Consider the following 17,264-nt stretch of genomic DNA (forward strand, 5'->3'; position numbering starts at 1 on the left):
TCGAAGAAGCCAAAAATGTTCCAAGAAAACAGGACGTGGGGAAAGAAACCGAGACGCTGGAAACAAGCTTCAGTGTTTCCAGCGCTTTCTCCAAAAAGCCTAAACGTTGAACCAGGAAGTGAGAAATAGGCAGTAGACTATGGAGGACAATAATAAGGTTACACCAAAGCGTGGGTTCCCAGGGCAGAAAGCCCCGGTGCAGGCTACTGTACGGTGGTGAGGAAGGGAGGGCGGAGCAATGGCTTTCCCGGAGCCAAAACCGCGGGCCCCGGAGCTGCCTCGGAAGCTGTTGAAGACGTTGGACTGCGGGCAGAGGGCGGTGCGAGCCGTGCGATTTAATGGTGAGCACCCTTATCGTCATTCCGGGTCCTACCTCCGCCTTCTGAAGTCGGCGGCCCAGTAACCCCCTCGTGGTGTTCCCCAGTGGATGGCAATTACTGTCTGACTTGCGGCAGCGACAAGACCCTGAAGCTGTGGAGCCCGCTGCGAGGGACGCTACTGCGGACGTACAGCGGCCACGGCTACGAGGTGCTGGACGCGGCAGGGTGAGCCGGGGGCCAGAGCGGGATCGAGGCGCTGAGGCCGGGGTCAGAGGTAGACGCTGATCTTCCCTGCTCTGCTCTCTAGCTCCTTTGACAACAGCAGTCTCTGCTCCGGCGGCGGGGACAAGGCAGTGGTGCTGTGGGATGTGGCATCGGGGCAGGTCGTGCGCAAATTCCGGGGCCACGCGGGGGTGAGTGCAAGCAAGAAAGGGCCTCGTTAGAAAGGACCGGAATTGCGTGTAGGTGGTGACAGGCACCCACCCCTCCCCACGCAATTACAGCGCAAGGATCCTTCCCCACGGCCCCGCCTTCACCAAGCCCTGTCCTTGCAGTTCCTCCAAAAACTTTCACCTCCCCTACCCCTAGCCTTTTCCCTTGCTTTAACTTGCACTGGGAACCCTGCTTTTATCCCCATCCAAAGTCCAGCCTTCTCTAAGCTGCTGTTCCTGTTTTGCAGAAGGTGAACACAGTGCAGTTTAATGAAGAGGCCACAGTTATCCTGTCTGGTGAGTCCGGGGCCTAGGCAGGTGGGCGCAGGGGGCTGCCCCGGCCCCCCCAAACCTGATCCACTTTCATGCTGACCTCACAGGCTCTATCGATTCCACCATCCGCTGCTGGGACTGCCGCTCACGGAGACCTGAGCCCATACAGACGCTGGACGAAGCCAAGGATGGCATATCCAGCGTGAAGGTGTCAGACCATGAGGTCCTCGCAGGGTGAGTGGGACCAGGACCTTGCCCCTCCCCAGGTGCCACTGGGGATCATAGCTGTCTCTGTACTTAGATTAAAATCTACTCTCAAAAAAAAAAAAAAAAATCTACTCTCCTCACTGCACTCACAAGGCCTTGCATGGTCTGGTCTCTGTTGTGCTCTCAGTTTTTATTCATTCCCAGGCTCATTTCTGTTAAATATGCCACACATGCTCCCACCCCAGGACCGACTTTTGCAATTGCTCTTCCTCTGCCTGGGCTACCCTTCTACTACTTATTCCGAGTGTGTTTGAGCACCACCTGCAGGTCACGTTTTCAGTCAATGAGCATACAGGAGTGAAAAGATAGGAAAACAAGGAAAAACCCCACTTACATAGAGTTGATGTTCTACCTGCAGGAGACAATTAAAAAAAAAATATTCCCATGCAGGGCTGCCCAAATGTTGCCACAACCTGAGGGAGTGCCGATACCACCACTGGGGGCATTTGGGCTGCATGGCGTGGTGGCCTACCCAGTTCCCACACATCCCCCCTTGGACTGCATATGGCTGGCTCCTTCTCATCTTTAAGTACCAATTCAAACGTCACCTCCTCGGGGACCTGATTACCCTCAGTCAGCAAGGCTCCACGTTGGCAGCAAGTGCTCCTGGCTTGGTAGCAGCTGTGTCCCAAGCTCCCACACAGGGTGTAGCCCAGAGAAGGAGCTCAGCATAAATCAGAAACAGATGCAGTGGGACCTGATTGGCCCCTGGGGCTGAGTCTCAAAGCCAGTGCCTCAGAATTCCACTCATGAATTCACTTCAATGCATGTTTTCTGTGGCCAGTCCTGAACATGACATGACAGTGAAGGGTGCCCAGGAAGGGCAGGCACCCAGCCTTGCTCTCAGGGCCCTGGCCAGGTGAGAGGGTATAGGAACACCAAAGCTGGAGCCCTGGACCTGCTGGCCCCTGTGATGCTTCAGCTGGATCCATCCTCTCTTGCAGCTCCGTAGATGGCCGGGTAAGGCGCTATGACCTGAGGATGGGGCAACTCTTCTCAGACTACGTGGGCAGTGAGTGTGGCTGGGGCTGTGAGGCAGGCAGGGAAGGTGGGGGCAGCACGGGAGACCCCAGCCTGACCTGCTTGCCCACCCCTCCCCTTCCCCCAGGCCCCATCACCTGCACCTGCTTCAGCCGGGACGGGCAGTGCACCCTGGTGTCCAGCCTGGACTCCACGTTGCGGCTTCTAGACAAGGACACAGGGGAGCTGCTGGGCGAGTGAGTTCTCAGGGCTGTGGGGCCCCTCCCCCACTCCCAGTAAGGCCCCAAACCCCCACTGATGCCACTCACACCCAGGTACACGGGCCATAAGAACCAGGAGTACAAGCTGGACTGCTGCCTGAGCGAGCGCGACACGCACGTGGTCAGCTGCTCCGAGGACGGGAAGGTGTTCTTCTGGGACCTGGTGGAGGTGAGCCTGTGCACCGGGGGGCCTGCCCACTCCTTACCTGAGTCACTCCCAGGCCTTTATAAGGGAGTGCTGTTAGAACTGGGGGCTGGAAGGAGGAGTGAGTGAGGGGATGAGGCGAGAACATTCCTGGCAAAGGGCACAGCATGTGATAAGCCTCGGGGTTGTGGCACACACACACTGGTCAGGAGATAGAAGCACTTTGGATGGCACTGGCGGTAGCAGAATCCAGGTCAGGCAGGGCCACTGGGACTGACCCTGGGGTAGGAGGAGCGGATAGTGGCATCTGACCTCAGGGGAGACAGGGCTATAGTTTTCAGGAAATCTGAGCTACCCCTGAGCATCCCTGTGGTATCCAGCCCCCAAGCCCTGTGGGCCCTGTCCTGATGTGTCTCAGCCTGTTGGGGGTGTCAGGATGCGAACTGACCAGCCAGGCGTAGTGGGGTCAGAGCTGGGGCTTGGCCAGAGAAGTAAGCCTCCTAAGAGGATGGAGGGAACCAGGGGGCCCTGGAGAGTCCAGGGGCCAGCTCTCCCTCTGGGAACTAAGAAGGTGCCAACGTTCTGCCTACTTCTCGAGGTTCCTGTAGACCGGAAGTCACCCTGAAGGGGAGGGCACATGAAGGGACACTTTCCGGGTGGAAAGAGGAATGGTGGCCTCCTTGAAGAACTGTGTTTGTTGAGCTGTGTCTGCAGGGTGATGAAGGGAGCGGGCATTGAGGCTATCAAGTGGGCGGGTGAAGCCCAGATGGCGGCAGAGGGGGAGGGAAGCTGGGACCCACATGTGACCGGCCGTGGAGGAGGGTAGTGGCTGTGAAGGTGGAGAGAATCAGCAATCTCTGGGCATGGTCTAAAGGTAGAACCAAGAGGATTTACCGACAAAGGGATGTGAGATGTAAGAGAAAGATTCAAGATGTTTGACCTGAGCACCTAGAAGGACGGAGTGACTGAGGGGCTCAGTTTGTGGCTGGTTCAATTTACAGTGTCTCGGAAGCACTTAGACGCATGTGGCTGAGAGCGGGGGGGAAAAGCAGCTGAGGGGCGGGAGACACACTGGTGACACTCCCAACCCCCTCACTCCACAGGGTGCCCTGGCGCTGGCCCTGCCTGTAGGTCCCAGTGTGGTACAGTCGCTGGCCTACCACCCCACGGAGCCCTGCCTGCTGACCGCCATGGGGGGCAGCATCCAATGCTGGCGGGAAGAGACCTACAAGGCTGAGGATGGCACAGGCTGAAGCCAGGGGACCCACGACCAAGGACAGAGAGAGACAGCCTGAGGAGGACCACTGAGACCATGTATTCTAGACATGCTGCTGACCAAGGAGTTGGGAGGAGCTGGGTCTGCAAACTAATAAACAGAGGAGGTGGTGAGGCCTCCCTGGGGCTGCACCGTCCAGTGTTCAGTCCTCGTTCTTCTCGGGCGTGAAGGCATCTACCTTCTGGGCAAAGGTTTCAGCCACGAGCAGCGGAAAGACCAGGGAGGCATCAGCATAGACCTGTGGAGGGGACTCAGGTGAGCCACGGGACCCAAGGCCGTACCCCAGGAGACCCTGTGCCCCAGCTGGCTGGCCGGCCCTCACCTTGACAGGCTGTGCGTCCACCCGGATCTTGCCCCAAGAGACAGCTTCATCTGGCCGGGCGCCTGAGTCAGAGCCATCAAATTCCTGGGCTGTGTTGATGTAGACAGCGTAGTCAGCCCCATTGCGCTGTAGGGAGGGGCAGAGTGGGCTGTCAGCCACACAGACTCCAAGGCAGGGCACTGTAGCTAGAGGCTGAGGGACGTGTTCCAGATGAAGGAAGCCCTTGGCTGCCCCTCATTCCAAGGGAAGGGCCCCACGTCAACATCTGGGCAGAGTGAGGGGTCACGGGATGCTGGGCAGACAGTGGGCAGCGTTGCTCCAGACTCGCCTGCTAGGTAGCAAGAGCCCTCCCACATCTGCCACCAGCTCTGTAGAAGACCTCCAAATCCAACTTACCTCTCCCCTCTCTATGGCCCCCACCCTGGGCCCCTCATTTGTTCCCCCCAGAGCAGCCAGAGAGCGCCTGAGAGCACCTGAGTGGCTCTCAAGGCCCTGCACTTTCTGCCTGTCACCTCCTGCCTCACCTCCTCCTCCCACTCTCGCCTTCGCCAGCCTCCTAGCTGTTCCCTGACCTACATCAGGCACCTCAGAACCTTTGCACTGACTGGTTCCACTGCTGGGAATTCTATCTCGCCCCCACCCCCCAAGACAACCACATGGCTCATGGGACCACCCCCTGAAAAACCTCTGCTGGCAGGTCACATTTCCCAGGAAGCTTTCCCTTTTATGAACAGCACCCCTTTCACTTGCCATCTTGTCATCCTCCCTTATTTTTCTCCATAGCAATTACTACCACCTGATACTCATGTCACCTGTTTGCTATCTCGCCCCACTAGAACATCAGTGCCAGGAGGGCAGGGATCTTGGCCTGTCTAGTCCACAGCTGTCTACCCAGCACATGGCATAGGCCTAGTACACAGGCCTGTCTGCATGACGGGCCTGAGTGCCACCCCCTACTAGGGAGCACACACACTCCATCCCTGCTCACCATGAGGTTGGCGTTGGCAATGTGGTGCTTGACCATGCCACCGCCCAGGATGATCATCCCAGTGCGCCTGGCGAAGATGGCCTGTGTGTTGATGAGCCTGAGGTCTGGGAAAGAGGGCTGTGTCAGGCCGCGGGCCCAGGCAGCCCTCCTCCCCCGCTCCTCTGGAGCCCCAGCACCTTACCTTCAACGATGTCCAGGACCAGGCCTGGGTTCTTATAGGAATGGAAGAAGATCATGTCACCCAGCGAGCCATCTGTGAGTGCTGGGCTCAACACAGGGATGTGGTTCTGGGAAACAGCAAGGCAGGAGAGCGGTTAGAGCTCAGAGCCCTGCAGGGGCAGTCTGGGAGCACTCCCTCCTCTTCGCCTGATTCTGGGCAGGGAGCTTAACTTCACTTGTGCCTGGCACATAAAGAATGGTAGCTCTTGTTTTTCTGATTGCTGGGCCCCATAGCCTCTGAGGAGCATGGGACCCTACACCAGGCCCCATGGGGGCTGCTAAGCACTGCCCCCAACTGCTTCCCAGTAGTCTAGGAGTAGAGCCAGAATACAAGGACCACACTCAACAGCTGTGGGACCTCAGGCAAATTGCCTAACCTCTCTGTTTCTGAGGTTCCTCTCCTAGGAGTGGGAATAAGAATAGTACCAACTCCCCAGGTGGCTGTAAAGATGAAACAACACATGCCAAAGCCTGGCAACTTTGCCCCCACCCAGCCCCTCACCTTCTGGGCCCAGTAATACACTGACTCTGGGTTGTTTATCTCCTTGCCAAGCCGGGCGATCATCTTGGAAGGCGTCCACTTCACACCCTAGGAGGAGACATCAGCTTCAGCCAGCGGCACCTCCCCTGACACCCACCGTGCCACCCGCCCCCCCCCCAGGTTCCTCCAGCCTCACCTCCGTGTTCTGCTCCAGCACCATCTGGTCCAAAATGGGCATCAGCCAGTCCTCAAACTTGCAGTAATTGTCATTGGGCACCAGCAGGTTTCCGATCCTGGGGACAGGAGGCATGTGGGCATCAGGGTCCAGGACCCTCAGCCTGGCTCCCCTACCCAGCACCACTCAGGGCCCCCCACCTGTTGATTCCGTTCTCACGTAGCTCCTTCCCCCTGAGGCTGAACTCGCCCAGGTATGTGGGCGCCAGACACTTGATGAAATCCTCCTCCACACCCCCAGCCGTGGTCACCAAGACGTCCACCTGCAGTCACAAGGCAGTGAGGTTGGCCAAGGAAGGGAGGCTCTGCTTTCGTACCAGGCAGGACTCCTAACTCCCAACTCTCATCCAGTGACCCTTGTGGGGAGCTCTGCTGCAAAACAAAACTGACCCATAGTTCCCTATCTCACTTCAATGACCAGTAATCTTATTGCCCATTAAGACCCAGAGAGGGCAAGGCCACAACCCCACCAGGTCCCCACCATGTTGTGCTGCACGAGGTAACGGATGGTCTCACGGATGCCCGAACTGATGAGGTTGGATGTGTAGCCCAGAAAAATGGTGCAGCCGGTGAGTGGGCGGCAGCTCTGGGTCAGGTCTGCATGTTGGTCTTCATCCTGAGCCAGCGGCTCTAGTTTCTTCTCTATCTAGGTGTGTAAGGGCAGGGTCGAGTTAACCTCTGGCCCCAAACTCCAGCCCAAGGACCCCAGGTGGGTTTCAGAGACAGACTCCGCGCCCAGGCCCTGCCCACTGAGGGATATGGGACCACTTCTACCTGGAACCAGGGAGTGAACGCCCCTGTGCAGGCTCCGCCCTTTCCACAGCCCAAGTCTCAGGTCACGCACTCAGGCTTTGCCTCTTTTCAGGAATCACTTTTGCAGTCCCGAACCCTCTCCCCACTGGGAAAAGCAAATCCAACCTCAGGTCCCGCCCTGCCTTAGGCTCCTCCTTCAATCCCTCCCTCAACTGCGCGGTCTGGCCCCAGACTCCGCGCATTCCAGAATACCTGCACATGTTGCCTATAACGCGCCTCCTACCTAGAATCAGTCCCAACCCACTCCCCAGCACAAAAACACGCGCCCAGGAGGGGGTCCCCGTCTCTCTCCAACTATCGGACGAAAAACACACCTCCTCCCAAGGAAGTCCCGCCCCCAAGTACCCCACAGTGCTACTGGAGGCCACGCCCCCTCAACCCAGGAAGTCCCACCCAGGCCTCACCATGGCGTTGACTTGCTGCACCGCGCGCCCGAAGTTGGTGGCCTGGAAACCAGTGGTGCCGAAGGCCTCCAGCAGCGCGCGGTAGTTCACGCCACGGTCGAAGTCGTAGCCCCGGACCTGGGCGCTCTCGGACGGCAGTGCCGAGCTGTGCTTCAATACGGCGGCCAGCGCCGCCGCGGGCGCCTCCCTCTCCAGGGGACCCTCCATGCTCCTGCGGCCGCACTGTCAAATCAGAGCCGCCCCAGGCCAGGCCTCCGGCGGCCTCGAACACCTCTAAGCCCCAGCACGCACAACCTGCGGAGGGCCGGAAGTTGTGCATGTCACATGAACCGCCGACGCCCGGAATCCAGGATGCCGCCTTCTTTGCTTGTGTATTCCGTAGTACGGAAGCCTCAAGGAGCCATTATTTCCTGTTTCTCGTGTTCTCAGTCTCAGATGAATGAGGACCCCGCTGGAGACCCACCGCGTTGCGTGGCGCTTGCCCATTCGTTTCTGTCCTCTCAGAGAGAGAGGATGGCTTCTTAGACGTCGCCCTTGGACAGAATTCGAATCACCAGGAAGTATCAGATAGTTTCTGCCGCTGAGCGTCTCTCGTCAAATGGGATGGTGATCCCTGTTCGTGTCTTGCAAGTCTCCAGAGCCTCCACATGCTGCGTAACCTTCTGGTCTTCCTTCCGCTGGCAGCTGCAGCTGTCACCTCCTCTGGGAAGCCTTCCCTGACCTTTTTCTGGGTAAGAGACCTCCTCTGAGATCCAGGGCTGACATCTATTTCCCTCCAGCAAGACTGAGCTCCTGGAGGGTGGTGTCTGTATCTCATGGGTCCTCCAAACCATGCATAGGGTCTGGTCCAGACCTCTTTAATCACTCTCACTCTGCAGTTTATGGAGTCTACACTATACACTGGGCTTTGTGCTGGGTGCTGCATATTTATCAGTGAACAAAATGCAGACCCTGCCCTTCTGGAGCCCACAGTTTGGGGAGCTAGAAGGGTAACAACAGTGGTAAGTGCTATGTAGAATTAAACGGGCTGATGTGAGAGTCCATGGGGTTGGGGGTGGGTGGAAGAGTTGGTGGTTTTATTTGGAGGGAGAGGTGGTTGGGGAAGGATGCCAAGGAGGTGATATTTCAGCCAAGGTCAGAAGAGGCCCCATATGTGAAGATCTGGGGGGGGGGGGGCATTCCCACTGGGAGAGAGAACAGCCAGTGCAAAGGCCCTGAGGTTAAAAAGGAGCCTATTTAATTAGAGGAACAGAACATCCTCCTTGACTGCCCCACTTGGATCTCAAACTCCTGGCCTCAGTTCCCTCGCCACCTAACCCTGATCTTCCTGCAGTCTGCCACATCTCTGCAAACAGCCCTACCTTCCACTCATCTAGTAGGCTGAAAACTGGGGAATTGAGCCTGATGTTTCCCCTTTTTCACACCCCACATCCATCCCTCCACACGTCTGCCAAATTCTACCTACAAAATAGGTGCTTTTCTTTGTTATTTATTTTTGGCTGCATTGGGTCTTCGTTGCTGCACATAGGCTTTCTCTAGTTGCGGCGAGCGGGGGCTAGCTACTCTTGGTTGCAGTGCGTGGGCTTCTCACTGCGGTGGCTTCTCTTGTTGTGGAGCATGGGCTCTAGGCCTGTGGCCTTAAGTAGCTGTGGCTCGCGGGCTCTAGAGCGCAGGCTCGGTAGTTGGGGCGCATGGGCTTAGTCGCTCCGCAGCACATGGATCCAGATCCCTGGACCAGGGATCAAACCTGTGTCCCCTGCATTGGCAGGCGGATTCTTAACCACTGCGCCACCAGGGAAGCCCTATTTTTCTCCAATTTTTAAAATTGTGGTAAAATACACATAAAATTCACCATTGTAACCATTTTTAAGTGCATTGTTCAGAAGCATTAAGTACATTCACATTGTTGTTCAACCGTCACCACCATTCATCTTCAGAACTTACCCATCAAACACTAACTCCCCATTCCCTCTCTCTCCTCAGCCCCCAGCAACCCCCATTCTGCTTTCTGTCGCTATGGATTTGGCTACTCTAGGGACCTCACATAAGTGGAATCATACATTATCTGTCATTTTGTGACTGGCTTATTTCACTTAGCATAATGTCCTCAAGGTGCATCCGTGTTGTAGTGTGATTTATTTAACAGATCCCACTGGCTGACTTGAGGAGAACGGGGTCGGGGCTGTGCAGGGCAGGGGAGACCAGGCAACTGCGCTGGTCCAGGCACACTGAGCTGGGGGCACCAGGACCCGGATGCTACCAACAGGGTGGAGAGAAGTGACCAGTTTGACAACTTGGAAGTTGATCTGTGAATAGCACAGGGAACCCTATTCAGTACTCTGTAATGACCTATATGGGAATAGAATCTTAAAAAGAGTGGATATATGTGTATGTATAACTGACTCACTTTGCTGTACAGCAGAAACTAACACAACATTGTAAATCAACTACAGCCGATTAAAAACAATTAATTAAAACAAAAGAAAGTTGATCTGATGGCTCTTGAGGAAGGATCAAATGTGGGAATACTGGAAGAAAGGAATGAAGGAGTTAAAGATTTGAGCCAGAGAAGTTGGATGGATGGTGGTGAATTTGGGGGCTGGAGGTTTCGGGGGAAGATGATCCAGAGTCCACCTTTGGCCAAGTTAGGTGGGAGACAACAGAGAGATGGGTGTGATGGACCGAGGAGGGAGGAGGGTCCTCAGGTGGGTCTGAGGTCAGGGAAGGGGCTGGGATGAGGCAGGGGAAGCCATCAGCATGAGTGAGTGGATTGAGTCATCTGTGGATCCCTGGGCCATGAGTGCAGTTGGAGAGAGGAGAGACGGGGCTGCACCTGAACCAGGTTACACTTTGCACCTCCGCCCATCGGAGTAGGGCCGGAGCCTGGCAAAGAAGGTCTGTAGGGGGCAGTTAGCAGGGGATCAAACAGGTCAGTGAGAGCCCAGGGCCCCTACACTCCCCCAGCCAAGGTGACACATGACACCAGGGCAGCCACTGGGCCTCTTGGAGCAGGGACACCCCACACACACACTCAGCCTCAGCAGCTAATGCTGCCGCTGGTGACATTACACTCCATGAGTGTCCTGGCTTCAACGTCTCTGCAGGGGTTGGGGAGGGAGAGGAGGGGGTTGGAGAGGCCAGGGTGGTGGGGGCGGGAGCCAGAGCGGTGCTGCAGGAGGAGGACTGACAAGCCAGGAGTCAGCCGGAGTCCTCAGCTGAGGTATGTGGTCCTGACAGGGGTTGGGGAGCAGCTAATCCCATCCCTCAGTCCCCAGGGGACACAGGAGGATGTGTGGGAGCTCAGGGTTTGGGGTCCAGCCTGCTGTCTGTGGCTCTGCTCACGACTCCCCCAGATGCCCGGCAAGGTGACCACTGGCAACGACATCGGGCAGGCCCGCTGGGCCGTGGAGCAGCTGCAGATGGAGGTGGGCATCAACCGTGTAAAGGTGAGGCCAGGGCAAGGCGGGTGCATCTCAGCAAGGGGGCAGGTGGACAGCCCAGCCCAGGTCTGGCTAACCGGGCTGGCCTGCAGGTATCCAAGGCGGCCGCTGACCTGCTGCAGTTCTGTACGGAGCAGGCCGAGAGTGACCCCTTCCTCGTGGGCATCCCAGCTGCCACCAACCCTTTCAAGGAGAAGAAGCCCTGCACCATCCTATGACCCTGTAGCCTGGACCACCCAGAGGGCCTCAATAAACATGAAGTGAATGCTCCTCAGGGCATGGCTTGGCCAGGTTGCGATGGGGGGCAAAGGGGGACTTCGGGCTTGCAGGGACCAGTGTGGTGTGCAACTGGCCCAGCCTCCCTCCCCGCCCACTCCAGGGTCATGGCCACAGGGGCCCACACACACCCTGGACCCTGGACAGAGAAGCACGCCCCTCCCTCACCCCTACCTGCTACCCACCCTCCAGCCTATGGGGTAGCATTAGCAGATCCCCTGTCCCACTGCACAAACACACCCGGGATTAGAGTCCCAATCTACATGCCAGCGCGTGCCACACACATATACACGCCCACATGGCGCACACACACACACAGGTGCCATCATACAGGTGCCACATTCTCAAGGGCCTCCCTCTTCCACACAGACATACACAGACAGGAATACTATAACAACACACACAGCCAGACTGGCCTCCCCGGGGACACTCAGACGCACGTGATCCCTGAAATGCACCCCACACACACACACACACACACACACACACAGCAGTGGCTGTCGCTGAGGCTTTCATACACCAACTCACAGACACACGCACATCCCTGGCATCCCAGCGCCAAGCAGCCTCGGGCGGATCCCTCAGGTGACACCAAGCTCACAGTCCAGGCCGGAGCACCAGTACATCAGGTTTATTTCTCCTTTGCTCTCCAGGGAGAGCAGGCATCCAAATCATAACAAAAACAAGGGCCCGAGGGTGGGGAGCAGCCCCCTGGGTTGGCCGAAACACAAACCTCACCTCCCCTGGCATGGGCCCCAGCCCAGGGACCCCCACCCACCCACCCACCATGGCCAGGACTCCTTGTGCCCTAGTCCTGTGGGGGCGGGGCAAAGGCAGCACCAGCGTGGGGGAAGGTCCCCCCTGAGAACGGAGGCCCCAGCCCAGCCTGCCAGCCGGCAGATCCACATCCACATCTGCCTGCTCAGGCCTGCAGCCTCCAGACCTCCAGCGACAGGCCCCCAGAGGCGGCCACCACCAGGTTGCCCTCAGCGCAGATCTGCCAGGGCGGGGACATGAGGAGTCAGGGGTGCTCTGAGCAGCCAGGCAGGGCGCATGGGGCAGGGCCTTACCCCATTCAGCACGTTGTGGTGGCTTCGAGTGCAGATGGTCCTTGGTGGGTCTGTGGGCACGTGCACCTGGTGAGGGGCAATGGGCAAAGGTCACGAGGTGTGCTCCTGGCAAGTGAGGGTGGGTAGAGAGGGGGGACTGTCGCAGGGCCTCACCCGGATGGTCTTGTCGGTGGACGTGGTGTATAAGGCCCCCAGGGAGTGTTTGATCCCTGTGATCTGAGACCTGTGGCCCACATCAAAGGACTGCGGAAGGGAGGGACAGGTGACACTCAGGTGTGGCTCTCCCAAGGCCAGTCCCCCACTGCCACCCAGGGATTAAGAGGTAGGGAGGCAGCCCAGGGCAGATCGTGCGCGGGCAAGAGCCTTGGCAGACCCTGACGAGCTGGAAGCAGCCATCCCGGTTGGCGAAGACATGCAGCAGACCCTGGTTATCGCCGGCCCAGAGCTGAGGCTCCTGGTAGGACATGCAGAGCAGGTAGGAGTCCAGCTGTGGGAGGGACACGGGACGGAGCAGCTCAGGCCAGTCCGGGCCCGCCGCAGCCCTGGTCCCTCCAGCCCCCTGGGGAGTGCCCACCTGCAGCCGCTGTAGGACGCTGTTGGCTCGGCGGTCAAACACCACCAGCGTGTGGTCCTCGCTGCCTGAAATGATGTGCCGGTCGTCCGCCAGCAGCGCCAGCACCGCGCTTGAGTGCAGCCGCCGGCTCTTCAGCAGGGTCGGGCCAACTGCATGGGCGATGGGCCAGGGAGGAGGGGGACATCAGAGCCCCTTGGAGGCCCCCTGGCCCGCCCCAGGACCCTGGGTCTCCATCCTTCCTGGCAAAATACTACTCTGTCTGCTCCCCCAACCCCCATCCCACAGGTAGCCCTGTTGTTCCTCTGCCACCCCAGCTGGATCCAGGCCTCACAGGACCACCAGACCCCCCCCAACCCATCTCCATCCCCGCTCCTTCCTCCAGTCCCATCTGCTCTCAGTACAGAATGGACCTCAGCCAAGTCCCAGCATAAAATGCTTCCCTCCTCCTGCAGGTCAGCCTGAGACTTGCCCCCACCCCATCCCGGCTCTGGCTCCGCCTGGAAAAGTTACACTGGGCCCTTCAATTAAAATAAGAATGAATAAATAAATAAACAATGGAAAAGGCTTATGGGCTGGGCCAAGTTCATTCTAGGCATTTTAATGTAAACATTTAATCTACCAAAGTTCTTACTGTCATCTCCTCCCATTAGCCCTAGGCGGCTGGAGTTATTATTACCTGGATTTGACAAATGGGGAAACTGAGGTTCAAACCTGACTGGGGTCACACAGCTAGGAGGTGGGGGAGCCAGAATTCTCAAGGACTGTCCTGCCTCCTGCGGGACTCAGGCTCAGAGGCCCCTCCTCTGGGAGCCCTCCAGTACTTGACCCCACCCCACATGGAGGCGGGGCTTCCTCTGCCCCCAATACCCACCCCCACCTGTCACCTTTGTGGCCCCCAGCACAACACAGGCCACTCTGAGTGGTCAGCCTCTCGTTATGTGACTGTCACCCCAGTTAGACTGTGAGGCCCAAGTGTCTCCTTCCCCAGGATGACCCTGGAGACACCAGGCAGCCCTGCTCTCCCACCTAGGCTTCAGGGTCCCCAGCCCACCTCTGGGGTCGTAGACGGTCACCTTCTTGTCATAGGTGCCAGTCACCAGGATATCAGGCCGGTAGGACAGGCACAGCACAGCTGCCTTGGCCCTGGGGACACACAGACCACAGGGCTGGGGCTGTGGCCAGACAGACCTCTGCCCACCCAGGCCCCCCTGCCCAGGACCCCTCACACTTTATCTCGCCAAACTGCTGCCCATCAGCCGCCATGTCCCAGAGCTTCACCGTGCTGTCCCAGGAACCAGAGCACACTCGGTGGTCCAGCGCCGCCAGTGACCACACCCAGCCCTGTGGGACCAGACCCGTGTGATCTTCCCCATTTCACGGAACCCAGAGTGAGTCAGCACTGAGTAGAGATTAGAGCCTAGGTCTGTGGGTCTGACCTCAGAGCCCAGGACATGCGCACCCCAACCTAATAATATTCCTAAATCAAGTTCTGCAGAGCCTCAGCTGCAGCAGTGGTTTGAGGCCACATGACAGTGTGACTAAGAATGGGGCCTCCATGGGAATTTCCTGGCAGTCCAGTGGTTAGGACTCCGAGCTCTCACTGCCAAAGGCCTAGGTTCTATCCCTGGTCAGGGAACCAAGATCCCACAAGCCACGTGGCACACACAAAAATGGGACCTCCAGGGAGTTCCCTGGTGGCCTAGTGTTTAGGATTCTGGGCTTTCGTTGTTGTGGCCCGGGTTCAATCCCTGGTCAGGGAACTAATATCCCGCAAGCTGCTTGGTATGGGGGAGAAAAAAAAGAATGGGGCCTCTACTCCATGACCTGGGTGAATGAAGTACCATCCCTCAGTTTCTTCATTGGGAAAATGAGCATAAAAAAAAGTCCCTGTGTCAGGAGCTAAAATGCACAGAACGCAGCTAGCTCCCCACTGACTCATTCGTCACCAAACCCTCTGAGGATAGTACTATGATGTGTCCCGTTCCACAGATTATGAAACTGGTGCACAGAGAGGTTGAGTCCCTCACCCAAGGTCACACAGCCAGGAAGTAGCAGAGTGGGGATTTGAACCCAGCAGCCTGGCTCCGAGACCAAGCTCTTGGCCACCAGCCTAGACCACCTCAATGGCTGGTGGACGTGCCCCTCCATGACCACCTCTCATGAGATGACAGTCAGGCTCAGAGCTGTCTGATCCCCAGGGGTGGCCTCATAACTGCCCTACCTGGGGCCACTCAAGGTATACCTGACACCTCCTAAGCACCTACTGTATATGAGCCTGAGCAACGCTCTTAATGCATATTCATTTCATTCGTCCTCATCCTAATTGACCTCTGGACAGAAGCAGAAACTAAGGCCCAGATAAGTCATACATCTCACTTAAAGTCACACTGACAATAGCAGAGCAAGATTTAAATCTGTGAGGTCTGGTGCCAAAACCTGTGCCCTTAGCCACGGTACCCTACCCAGGCCGCACGCCTCCTACCTCTGCCTGGCCTCCTACCCCCTCACCTTGTGAGTGCTGTTCTTCTGGGTGCCCAGGGCCTTGACCAGAACCCGGCTGGGCTCCACCCCCAGCTGTTGCAGGTCCCACAGGTTGACATTGCGATCTCGGGAGCCTGACAGGCAGAGTGTCCCGCCCTGGGAGAGGAGTGAGGTGATGTTGTTGGGGTCACCCTGGCCCACCACTGCCTGGCCTTCCACCGACCCCCGTCTCACCTGGAGCAGCAGCACTGAGTCAATGGAAGCAAAGTGCCCATCGGCCAGGCAGAAGTACTCAGTCCTGCGCCCATCCTCTGCCCAGCGCGACAGGTGCTGCTCCAGCTCAATGCAGGCTGCTGGCCAGTCAAAGTCCTCCTCTGTGGGACGCAAAAGCAGGGTCCCCAGTGGGGAGGAACCCTGCCACCACCCACACCAGCTGTCCAAGCTCACTGCGCTGGCTTCCAGGGAGCACAACCTGAACCAAACTTGGAGAGAACCCACCTGGATCCCTTACCCCACCCAAGGAGGCCGAGGCTCTAGCTTTGGGACCACCAGCCCACGCACCTGCCAAGCAGGTCTAGGATTGCTCCTTACCCAGTTTCCAGAAATTGGGTAACTGGAGCCTCAGGATCACCTTCCCGGGCCTCATCCCCCAACCCAAGTTTGGGGGATAGCAGCCTCAGGACGTTAAGGCCCTGCCTCACCCCTGGCTAAGGTCCAACCTCAGCCCTCCCAACCCTCAGGCTGGGCACAAGAGCTAGGACTTCATAACTAACACTTCCTGCCTCGGCCATCTGAACCGGACCCATGGAAGTGTTTCCCAAACCAGCATCCCAAACCTGGGAGCTTTGTCAAGATGCAGAATCCAAGCCCTTGACCCAACCAAACATCTATGTTTTATCAAGCTGTTCAGTAAAGTCCCATCAATTCAAGATCACCAAGCTGCCTTATCCTCTAGGGACCAAAGACCTTGGAGGCAGGAGAAATTACCACCAGCCCCTGCCTAAGATCCCAGGTTAGAACCTGGACTCGAGGGTCTGTGATTGCTAATATCAGGGATCCCAACCTCTAAATCCTAGCTTAATAAGTTCAAGGGTTGCAGGCTCTGGACCTGAGTCCTGCCGCACCCTCACCTAGGCCAAGACTCTAGAGGTAAGGGGATTTGGCATCACCAGTTACTGCCTTAGCACCTAGACCCAGAACCTGGGGATTCTTGGGCTTACTCTGAGCCCCAAGGAGATTCTGACAGCCTAAGACTTCAAGTCCCTGTGTCAACCCCAAGCCTGAGGATCGCTGGATTCCGAGTTCAGGGACCCCAGCTACCCAAGTAGATTTCCACAGCCTCAGGACCCCAAGTATCTGTCTCATAGTCCACCCAGAGGTCAGGGGCTTTGGTACCACCAGTAAGTACCTCAGCCACCGCTGAGCCAGGACAGCCAGGTAGTCTGCTCCAGTGACTGTACTTACAGCACCCTGGACCCTCCCCCCGCCTCAAGCTTGACCTGGGCGGGCCACCCTGGCCCCCGGGCGCGCGCACCTTCCACCACTGGGTAGGGCGCGCGTACGCGGCGCTGCGCGCGTAGCCTCCAGGTGACATGGTCACGCACGAGGTCGCGCAGCGCGTGGCACACGCGCGGCAGGACGTGGAGCACGAGGCGCGCGTCCAGGTAGGCGCATATCTCGAGCAGTAGCTCCGGAGGAAGGCTCAGCAGGCCCGGAACCGCCACCGCCGGGCCCTTGGACGCGGCCCGCGGCTCCAGAGCGCCAAGGGACACAGCGGGCGCAGGCAGCGGAGGGGCGCGCGGGGGCGCCAGCCCGAATTTCGGAGGACTGAGCACGCGGGCCACGTAAGCCTCGGCCTGTGCGTCGGGGTCAGGCTCCGGCTCCGGCTCCGAGTCATCGTCCCAGGCGCAGGGATCATCGCGCGGCCCTGGAGGCAGCTCCATGGCGACCGGGTGGGCGCGGCCGGCCCGGCCCTGTCAGCAGCCGAGCCCGCGTCCTGTCTCCTAGGC

At 58.1% G+C, this 17,264-nt stretch overlaps 4 protein-coding genes across 11 annotated transcripts; 2 read left to right on the forward strand and 2 right to left on the reverse strand.

The window, feature by feature from the left end:
- Positions 1-34: 34 nt before the first annotated feature.
- WDR83 (WD repeat domain 83) lies at positions 35-4,085 on the forward strand. 2 transcript variants are annotated; one of them, XM_067733422.1, is made up of 9 exons: positions 35-341; positions 425-545; positions 628-733; positions 1,000-1,048; positions 1,132-1,258; positions 2,236-2,303; positions 2,400-2,508; positions 2,587-2,701; positions 3,781-4,085. In XM_067733422.1, the coding sequence occupies exons 1-9, from the start codon at positions 239-241 to the stop codon at positions 3,928-3,930; spliced, it is 948 nt and encodes a 315-aa protein (XP_067589523.1). In that variant the 5' UTR covers positions 35-238; the 3' UTR covers positions 3,931-4,085. The 2 variants fall into 2 exon arrangements, with proteins under 2 accessions (XP_067589523.1, XP_067589524.1); XM_067733423.1 differs by lacking the exon at positions 628-733 and having other exon boundaries at positions 425-528.
- DHPS (deoxyhypusine synthase) lies at positions 3,970-7,743 on the reverse strand. Of its 5 annotated transcripts, none has more exons than XM_067733416.1 (9): positions 7,415-7,742; positions 6,679-6,843; positions 6,339-6,460; positions 6,160-6,256; positions 5,985-6,071; positions 5,445-5,550; positions 5,264-5,367; positions 4,276-4,401; positions 3,970-4,191 (listed from the first exon to the last, which is right to left on the reverse strand). In XM_067733416.1, exons 1-9 carry the CDS (start codon positions 7,619-7,621, stop codon positions 4,096-4,098), a joined length of 1,110 nt encoding a protein of 369 aa, XP_067589517.1. In that variant the 5' UTR covers positions 7,622-7,742; the 3' UTR covers positions 3,970-4,095. The 5 variants fall into 5 exon arrangements, with proteins under 5 accessions (XP_067589517.1, XP_067589521.1, XP_067589522.1 ...); XM_067733420.1 differs by lacking the exon at positions 7,415-7,742 and adding an exon at positions 7,234-7,354; XM_067733421.1 differs by lacking the exon at positions 7,415-7,742 and adding an exon at positions 7,203-7,328.
- A 2,817-nt stretch (positions 7,744-10,560) lies between these two features.
- On the forward strand, positions 10,561-11,408 carry GNG14 (G protein subunit gamma 14). Its single transcript, XM_067733439.1, is given in 2 exon segments — positions 10,561-10,954; positions 10,957-11,408. Coding segments are annotated over 2 exon segments (303 nt in total). The 5' UTR covers positions 10,561-10,767; the 3' UTR covers positions 11,073-11,408.
- Positions 11,409-11,745: 337 nt separating this feature from the next.
- Positions 11,746-17,198, reverse strand: FBXW9 (F-box and WD repeat domain containing 9). 3 transcript variants are annotated; one of them, XM_067733434.1, is made up of 10 exons: positions 16,790-17,198; positions 15,490-15,629; positions 15,283-15,411; positions 14,003-14,115; positions 13,826-13,917; positions 12,775-12,923; positions 12,574-12,687; positions 12,354-12,443; positions 12,201-12,266; positions 11,746-12,127 (listed from the first exon to the last, which is right to left on the reverse strand). In XM_067733434.1, exons 1-10 carry the CDS (start codon positions 17,196-17,198, stop codon positions 12,053-12,055), a joined length of 1,377 nt encoding a protein of 458 aa, XP_067589535.1. In that variant the 3' UTR covers positions 11,746-12,052. The 3 variants fall into 3 exon arrangements, with proteins under 3 accessions (XP_067589535.1, XP_067589536.1, XP_067589534.1); XM_067733435.1 differs by lacking the exon at positions 12,574-12,687; XM_067733433.1 differs by having other exon boundaries at positions 11,746-12,266.
- Between the last annotated feature and the right edge of the window lie 66 nt (positions 17,199-17,264).

Source organism: Pseudorca crassidens, chromosome 3 (genome assembly GCF_039906515.1).
Source record: "Pseudorca crassidens isolate mPseCra1 chromosome 3, mPseCra1.hap1, whole genome shotgun sequence".
NCBI lineage: Eukaryota > Metazoa > Chordata > Mammalia > Artiodactyla > Delphinidae > Pseudorca > Pseudorca crassidens.

What these genes read in the sequence shown, in the direction of transcription:
- WDR83 (XM_067733422.1), top strand. Translation starts at nt 239, where the DNA reads ATGGCTTTCCCGGAGCCAAAACCGCGGGCCCCGGAGCTGCCTCGGAAG. An exon ending in GCGAGCCGTGCGATTTAATG is followed by an intron (nt 342 to 424) that starts GTGAGCACCCTT and finishes GGTGTTCCCCAG; the next exon opens with TGGATGGCAATTACTGTCTG. An exon ending in GGCCACAGTTATCCTGTCTG is followed by an intron (nt 1,049 to 1,131) that starts GTGAGTCCGGGG and finishes CTGACCTCACAG; the next exon opens with GCTCTATCGATTCCACCATC.
- DHPS (XM_067733416.1), bottom strand. Translation starts at nt 7,621, where the DNA reads ATGGAGGGTCCCCTGGAGAGGGAGGCGCCCGCGGCGGCGCTGGCCGCC. An exon ending in TGCAGCAAGTCAACGCCATG is followed by an intron (nt 6,844 to 7,414) that starts GTGAGGCCTGGG and finishes TTACACACCTAG; the next exon opens with ATAGAGAAGAAACTAGAGCC. An exon ending in TTGCCAACGCCAACCTCATG is followed by an intron (nt 4,402 to 5,263) that starts GTGAGCAGGGAT and finishes CCCTCCCTACAG; the next exon opens with CGCAATGGGGCTGACTACGC.
- FBXW9 (XM_067733433.1), bottom strand. Translation starts at nt 17,198, where the DNA reads ATGGAGCTGCCTCCAGGGCCGCGCGATGATCCCTGCGCCTGGGACGAT. An exon ending in AGAAGAACAGCACTCACAAG is followed by an intron (nt 14,116 to 15,282) that starts GTGAGGGGGTAG and finishes CTGGTCCCACAG; the next exon opens with GGCTGGGTGTGGTCACTGGC. An exon ending in CCACCGACAAGACCATCCGG is followed by an intron (nt 12,267 to 12,353) that starts GTGAGGCCCTGC and finishes GCCCCTCACCAG; the next exon opens with GTGCACGTGCCCACAGACCC.